This window comes from Pezoporus occidentalis, unplaced genomic scaffold (assembly GCF_034315485.1).
Source record: "Pezoporus occidentalis ecotype Australia unplaced genomic scaffold, CSIRO_AGI_Poc_V1 ctg93, whole genome shotgun sequence".
Taxonomy (NCBI): Eukaryota; Metazoa; Chordata; class Aves; order Psittaciformes; family Psittacidae; genus Pezoporus; species Pezoporus occidentalis.
The window spans coordinates 8408183-8415386 of record NW_026916294.1 but is presented as its reverse complement, the minus strand read 5'-3'; the positions used below and the strand labels follow the sequence as shown (position 1 = coordinate 8415386).

The 7204-nt window shown below is 45.1% G+C and overlaps 2 protein-coding genes across 4 annotated transcripts in view; both read left to right on the top strand.

Moving 5' to 3' along the window:
* The window catches only part of MGME1 (mitochondrial genome maintenance exonuclease 1), a 208852-nt gene extending 202601 nt beyond the window's left edge, over window positions 1-6251 (top strand). The window contains exons 1-5 of one of the 3 annotated variants that reach the window (XM_062605931.1): window positions 45-361; window positions 2125-2731; window positions 3623-3842; window positions 4287-4419; window positions 5650-6096. In XM_062605931.1, the coding sequence (XP_062461915.1) occupies window positions 2185-2731; window positions 3623-3842; window positions 4287-4419; window positions 5650-5844 (1095 nt within the window). In that variant the 5' untranslated portion in view covers window positions 45-361; window positions 2125-2184 and the 3' untranslated portion in view covers window positions 5845-6096. Of the gene's footprint in view, window positions 1-39; window positions 362-2124; window positions 2732-3622; window positions 3848-4286; window positions 4421-5649 lie in introns of those variants that run through there. The other 2 variants (XM_062605933.1, XM_062605932.1) reach the window with 2 other exon arrangements.
* The window catches only part of LOC134157217 (baculoviral IAP repeat-containing protein 5-like), a 121842-nt gene that overhangs the window by 66435 nt on the left and 48203 nt on the right, over window positions 1-7204 (top strand). The window lies entirely within an intron of this gene.

Below are 7204 nucleotides of genomic sequence, written 5' to 3'. Positions count from 1 at the left end.
ACCCCCGCGCGGAGCGGCGGCCATATTGGGTGAGGGCAGTATGCTGCTTGCCTTCATCCAAGATGGCGGTACAACGTTAGTTGGGGTTATTTTGTCTTTTTTCCTTACTTTTAAAGATTCGGGTTATTCTCATGAACGGTTTTCAAAGAACACTCAAAAAATAAGGCTAAAGGGAGGAGGCACAGCCCCCTCTCCCTCAGCACCGCATTCGGAGACTCCGGAGCCGAGCCAATGCGAGCAGCGGAGGAACTACAAATACCAGCAAGCCGCGGTGTGCGCATGTGTAGTGAAGGTGCTGGCGGCGGCCGGACTGCGCCTGCGCACCGGAGGCCGCGGCGGTGGCGGGAAGTGCGTTCCTGAGGTAACGCTTGCGCCCGGTTTTCCTCCCTGGGGGTCCTGTTCGTGACGGGGCCGCGGCCGCGGCCGTCTCGGTGAAAACCTGCAGCGCGGGGAGGGGGAGAAGGCGAAGGCGGGCTGGGGCTGTCCGGCTGTGGTGGGGAGGTGAAGGGGCGCGTTCTCAGCGGCGGTCTTCATCTGGCCCTGATGAGCGGAGGGCATGCAGCGGCCTGCCCCGGCAGCTGGGCCTGCAGCTACCTCTGCCCGTGGTCAACCGGCAAGGGTGTGCCCACCAGTGCCTCCGGTTTGGAACCGAGCGGTCCTCATGGCCGGACTCTCCAGGGCTGTGGGGGCATGGCCGCTGAGGGAGCCGTGCCGGCTGCGGGGACAGCCCGACCAGGGCATCTTATCCCTGAGTGGATTTAGGTGAGAGATTAGGAAGAAATTCTTCCATGTGAGTGATGAGGCACCGGCACAGGGTGCCCAGAGAAGCTGTGGCTGCCCCATCCCTGGCAGTGTTCAAGGCCAGGTTGGACGGGGCTTGGAGCAACCTGGTCTAGTGGACGGTGTCCCTGCCCATGGCAGGCGGTTGGAACTGGATGAGCTTTAAGGGCCCTTCCAACCCGAACCAGTCTGGGATTCTATGCCTGCACCCACACGTTGGTGTCACTGCAGTTCTGCTTGAGCACAGGATTTGTCCATGCAGGATAACTCCTCCTACTGTATTTTTGTTGCCTGTGGTGCCTATGGCTTGGGCAGTGTGTGAAGTGTCGGTTAAGAAGTGTGGAAAAAACAACGAGTAACATTTAAGTGTTGTCAGGAACAAAATTCCGATGATAGTTGGCAGTGTGCATTGCCTGCATTTTTTTTTTGTTTGTAGTGGGTGGAAGGGAACTTTATCAGGGTAAGCAGATAACTTTAAGTAGGAGAATAGGGCCTCAATTCTGCAAGTGTTTGGTGTTGATTTAAATGCCACTATTCAAGTGTTCACAACTGCATAAACTTTCATAGGACTTAGCACAGCAGTTCCAAAGCAGTGTTGAAAGCTATGCTGGGAACAATATTTCTGGTATACTGGTTTTGCTTTTCAACTTTTAAGTGTCCTGGCACACAGCCACATTTGAAACTGTGTTTAGAAAAATACTTTTCTGGTTTACTCTGATTTAGTGGAATCTGAATATACTTGCAGTCCATCTGGTTTCTTTGGCTTTCCCAGTCTCACATCTCCTGATTTCAGAATGCACATACTGCTGCTGTCTGCTTTCTCCTAGAGATACGAAAGTAAAAACATCGTTTTGTTCTCCCAAATGTACTTTGTCACCACAATCCCCTTAAGCTGGTCATCCACTGTAGGCTTACATGGTTTTAATACCTCACAACAATGAATTTGCTTCGTTCTCTCTGCATAGCCTTTTTATTCTATTACCCTCACCCTCCTTTTGGGGATTGTTTGTTGCATATCAGGTTTTCGTGTCTACTTTAGTGACAGTTCTGATACTGTTTCTGTAAGAGCATCCTCTGCTGTAGCTTTTGCTACTTGAAACACCTTTTTATGTTTGCTCTCTTTCAGGTTCTGTGGACCAGCACCAGTTCTTTTCAGGATCATTTCCTCTTTTCATGGCTTATTGATTCTTTCTCTTACATTATTACTCACCTAAAGGAGTTTTGGTGGCATAAAGTGTATGAAGACACTTTATGACCACAGCAGTTCTCTGTTTGGCAAAGGGCAAAAATAGGTTGGTGGCAGAGTTTTATGACTCTGGAAATCACATATTTCTTTTTCCACAGGGTGGAAATACAGTAATCTACCGACTGTTGCTAACAGAAGAAAGAAAATTCCTATTCACAATGCTTCCTGTCAGAATGAAATTCCTACAGCTACTGTGCATGAAACCAGGGAAACTAGAAACACTCTTTCAAATACCTTTTTGCCAAAAGCAATTCCCATTTATGTGTCTGGCTACCTCCACATGTCTTCATAGTAAAAATAAAAAAGTGAACAGCTATGAACTAGTTGACCAGGAAAAATACAATAATTTGGTCTCCTCTGTGACCTCCTACAAAACCAGTGCCCAAACGCCGGAGACAATATTTGAAGAAGACAATTTTTTATATGGGCCACCAAAACAACACAAACGTCCGGTTAAAGCTGAAACAAAAGCTCCAAGAAATTGGGTTCCTTTAATAAACCCGAACAAGAAGATTCCCCTTCTCAACAGTGATTCAAACTTCCCCTTGAAAATCCCTTTACAAGAGAATAACAAGACAAAAATACCCAGTGTTACCCATATTCTTCAACAGACTATTTCTCCACAGCAAGCCTTTTATCTAGAAAGATGGAAGCAGAAAATGATACTGGAACTTGGAAAAGATGGTTTTACAGAGTATACTAAAAGTAAGTCTAACCACAGCATGATTGCAAAGCGGAAGCAATGTCTGGACAGCTGGCTGGGATGTGCTAGCATAGCTGCAGTGTCTGTCCCTACAGATCAGGCATTTTGGAAATTCAGGCCTTGGAGCAACCTGGTCTAGTGGAAGGTGTCCCTGTCTGTGGCAGGGGTTTGGAACTGGGTGAGCTTTAATGTCCCTTCCAACCCAAACCAGTCTGTGATACTATAATTCATTTCATAAGACATACAAAGGTGACTTCCTCCAAGCTGTAGGATTGATGGGGCGTCTGGGAGGACCTGGGGGATAGAAGGTAGCCTCTTGCAGAGAGGCTGCCAAACACTCGAGCGCTCCTCGCATGAATTCTTATGCTTTTTAGAACCGAGTATCCTGTGTTTGTGCTTCTTGAGTTACACACTTCAGTGAATAATGTGGCATAACAAACCTTACATAACTATTTAAAATTTATCTTTCTTGGAATCATTTCTGAGATAAGCCTTTACTCCTAGGACTCTGCCTGCCCATTTCAGGAGGAGATTTAATTCCATTCAGATGAACCAATGCAGCAGAAGAAGTAAAAGCAGCCTAGAATAATACTTTTAATTCACAGAAATTCACAAATGCCTTTGAATTAACAATACATTTAAAATCATACTTCTGTTTGTGTAATTAGAGACCAGAAAAAAGTAAAGTAAGCATTAATATAAGAGATACTGATTTCACTGTTGACATTTCGGTTGGTTTTCTGTCTTATTCCCTCTCCTCCCCATATCCTCAAACTTTCAGTCCATAAACTAGGACTAGTTTATGAGCTATGTTGCGTAATATCTAGAATACAAGTCCCTCAGGTGTTAAGAGTAGTGTGTAAAATGTGGGTTTTTTTTCACATTTTTCTTAGATCTTTTTCTCCAAGGACATCTCTTTCATGCCACTTTGGAATCTATATTCCTGTCTGAAGAGATGGTAACTAAGGAGCAGAGAGATGTCACTGTTTCCGGCTACTTGTCGAGTGTGGAACATGTCTTGAAAGATATCAGCGAAGTGAGAGCTCTGGAAAGTGCAGTTCAGCATGAGACTCTTCACTATCTGGGCCTGGTAGACTGCGTAGCTAAGTATCGGTGAGGTACTGGTTCTCTAAGAAACCTGATCATGCCAGTGTGGTGTGGTGGTTTGTGGCACGGGGGAGGCTGTGTCCCAGGCTGGAGCTGGTGTGTCTGGGGAGGGGGAAGCTGGACCAGATCTCTAAGAGAATAGTAATAGATGAACTCCCCTGGATGAACCTGGTGTTAGAAGTGCTGTTGTGGAGAATTCCTTTAGTGGAACAGAGTATGAGTGGGGCAGGGTTAAGGGATCCTCAGCAGCTGGCAGGAACTGCAGTGGATACTCATTTTGGAGATCTAAACTACCAAAGTGTGGAAGAGACTTGTTTAGGCATAATCATGAGCAACATGCCATTGGTGAAGCAGGCTGAGAGCAATACAACTTTGCTGTCACATCCCTTATTTCTTACTTATGACTAAACTTAAGTTTAAAACATTGTCCTATCTTGTTCTCTTATGCAGAGGCCAGTTGTGTGTGATTGACTGGAAAACTTCAGAGAAACCAAAGCCATCTTTGAAGAATACTTTTGACAACCCTTTACAGGTTGCAGCATATATTGGAGCCATCAATCATGATGCCAATTATGACTTCCAGGTCAGTAGCCCTGCTGCCTGCCAAGACAAGCAGCAGCACCCATGTTGTTTTCATTGCTCCCCACCTACTGCCTTTAGCACTTACTGGCCATCATGGAACTGTTGGTAGGATTTGTGAGAAAGCAGCTCAGTCTTAGATCAGGTTTAGCTGCCATACTGTGAAATAACTCCACTGCCCTTGCTAATCCTGCTGCCTTTGCCTGTCAGCAGTCTATTTTCAGTGGTTTTAAGGAGCTGCTCAGTGGCACTGAGGGATGCTCGGAATGTCAGATGAGCTCACAGTGACTTGACACCTGGGCAACCCCCAGTGCTTAGTTCTGTGTGGTTTTTGTTTATGTGAAGAGTAAGAAGGGGGAGAAGTGAAGCAGAAGAGCCTGCAAACAGGGAAATGGGGTGGCAGGGCATTGCTAGCATCATGTGTTGCTGTATCCCACCAGCAAAAGAGGGACTGATTTACTCAAGTGTTTGGAAGTTGTACAGTGTTTTCTTAGAGGAAGAGTGTGTTGTCAATCACTTAACCACAGAAGACAGTGGAATAGTGTTTTTAAATACTTCAAATGCAATTGTAGCCAGGCCTGCTTGGCCTGAAGAATTATTATTTCAATACAAAACACTGAAGGGGGAAATAGCAGAAGAAAGCAGAGTAATTCATAGGCTGTGCAAAGGACTTTTCTAGGGTACTGTAGAGGTCAGTAAACACAAGCACATAACAGGCATGATCCTTGCAGAGTGAAATATAGGCAGTAATTCTAGAATTGTGCTATTAGCCTTCTGTCCCCCACCACTTTCTTTTTATCCTGGTGGCTCTTTGAGGTTTGGATTAGATGTTTGTCAAGTATGAAGGATGTCAGAACATACCTAAGCAACCATTTCTATTCACACTGATGCTGGAGAATGGCATCAGTCTGGTTATGTGACCCCAGGCAAAACCTAGTCAGTCACTGGGAATTCTATCAGCATCTGCAAGGTTTAAATAGACCTCATCACTCTGAGACTCAGAATTCAGGTCCTCTGGTTTGCACTGAAGTCAGTCAGAGCTTTGGACTCTTGAGTCTTTGGAGCATTTGAGCATCAGTCTCCAAGTATTTTATGGTGAATTATTGCTCTTTTTTTGTTCCCTGTTTCTTATTTAAGATGCTTACATGTTAAGATAGGGTTTAGTTTGTAGAATTCCTGATTGAAGTTGTATCTTCATGTTGGATTTCCAGCAGCCTTCTATTTCTACCTGTAGGTTAACTGTGGACTCATCGTGGTTGCCTATAAGGACGGCTCCCCCGCGCACCAGCATTTCATGGCTCCTGAGCTGTGCTCAGAGTACTGGAATAAGTGGCTTTTGCGCCTTGAAGAGTACACGGAGAAAAACCCACCCAAACTAAGCTGTGCAGAGGCAAGTGGTCTGAGCACAGAGCCAGAATCCTTTAGTTAAATCTGCGATTTTGATACATACTTTTTGTTGAATAACTTTGGTTAGTTTCTTTATATCAGGTTCACCCTCCCTAAAAGGGAAGAAAATTTGGAGTGGGGAAGGGGGAATGTGTTTTTTCTTGTGCTGTTGGTGACTGGAGTGGACCAGCCAGGACAAAGTCAACTTTATTAATCTCTGCTTTTCTCCTCATAGTTTATACAATCTGAAGTCAATAGGAAAGTTTCTGTTACCAAGTAAAAAAGTTCAATCAAATCATCCTTCTTTTGTCATTTTTGAGACAAAAAAACACAGCAGTTGTGGAACTGAGGCTTTGAAAATGAAGTTAGTGAACTAAAGCAAAATGACATCTGCATTGTCTTGAGCTGAGAGAAATGCAAATGATAAACAAATGAATGTAGCAGACTGGGTTTCAGTCAGCTTAGTTCTTGCTGATCTCAAAGGTATCTGTTAACAGGCTTGTTGCTATTTGTGGGTTTTCTTACAGCAACAACTGGAAAAAGTGCGCTAAGAATTAGAACCAAAATTGTTGTAAGCACCTATTTAAAATACTCAGGCAAGTGGTCATTTAGCAGAAGTGTTAAAAGGTGTTACAAGGGCAGGTAGTGACAGGGTAAGGCTCTAAGTTGACAGAGGGTAGATTTTTATTAGAAATTAAGAAGGTCTTCCCTGTGAGGGTGGTGAAGCCCTGGCACAGGGTGCCCAGAGAAGCTGTGGCTGCCCCATCCCTGGCAGTGTTCAAGGCCAGGTTGGGTGGGGCTTGGAGCAACCTGGTCTAGTGGAAGGTGTCCCTGCCCATGGCAGGGGGTTGGAACTGGCTGATATTTAAGGTCCCTTCCAACCCAAACCAGTCTGTGGTTCTAAGTGGTTTATCAAAAGAGGAGCAGAACTGTAACCAATACAGCAAGTGTTCTGAAAAGTTTACCTACTTAGAGTGGCTACTCCTGCAGAACTGTGAGAGAGTAGACAGGCTTTGTACATCAGGATGTGAGGCTTTGTGCAGGCCAAGGCTGCAACTGCGTTGAGCTCTCCTGACATCACTGTGCGTCTGAGCTGACGAGGGGCCTACCACTGTGGAACGATCTCCAGTGTGAAGTTACAGCGTTTGCTACTGCGACTAAGTTCCTTTATAAGAGCAGGCTGATGACTTTGAAGCTGGGCCTTTTGAGGAACCAACTGCCGCTGGTTGGGTTTTGGGGGGTTGGGTTTTTGAGGCTTTTGTGTTGGTTGGGGTTTTTCTCCAAATAAGTTTTTGAATAAGTGTTCTGAAAACAGAAGTCACTTTTGAAGCTTGTTTCATAAAATCAAATCTCTAAGACACAGATTAAGCCTTGATAATGTCAGGCAGTGTTGCTTTGTATGC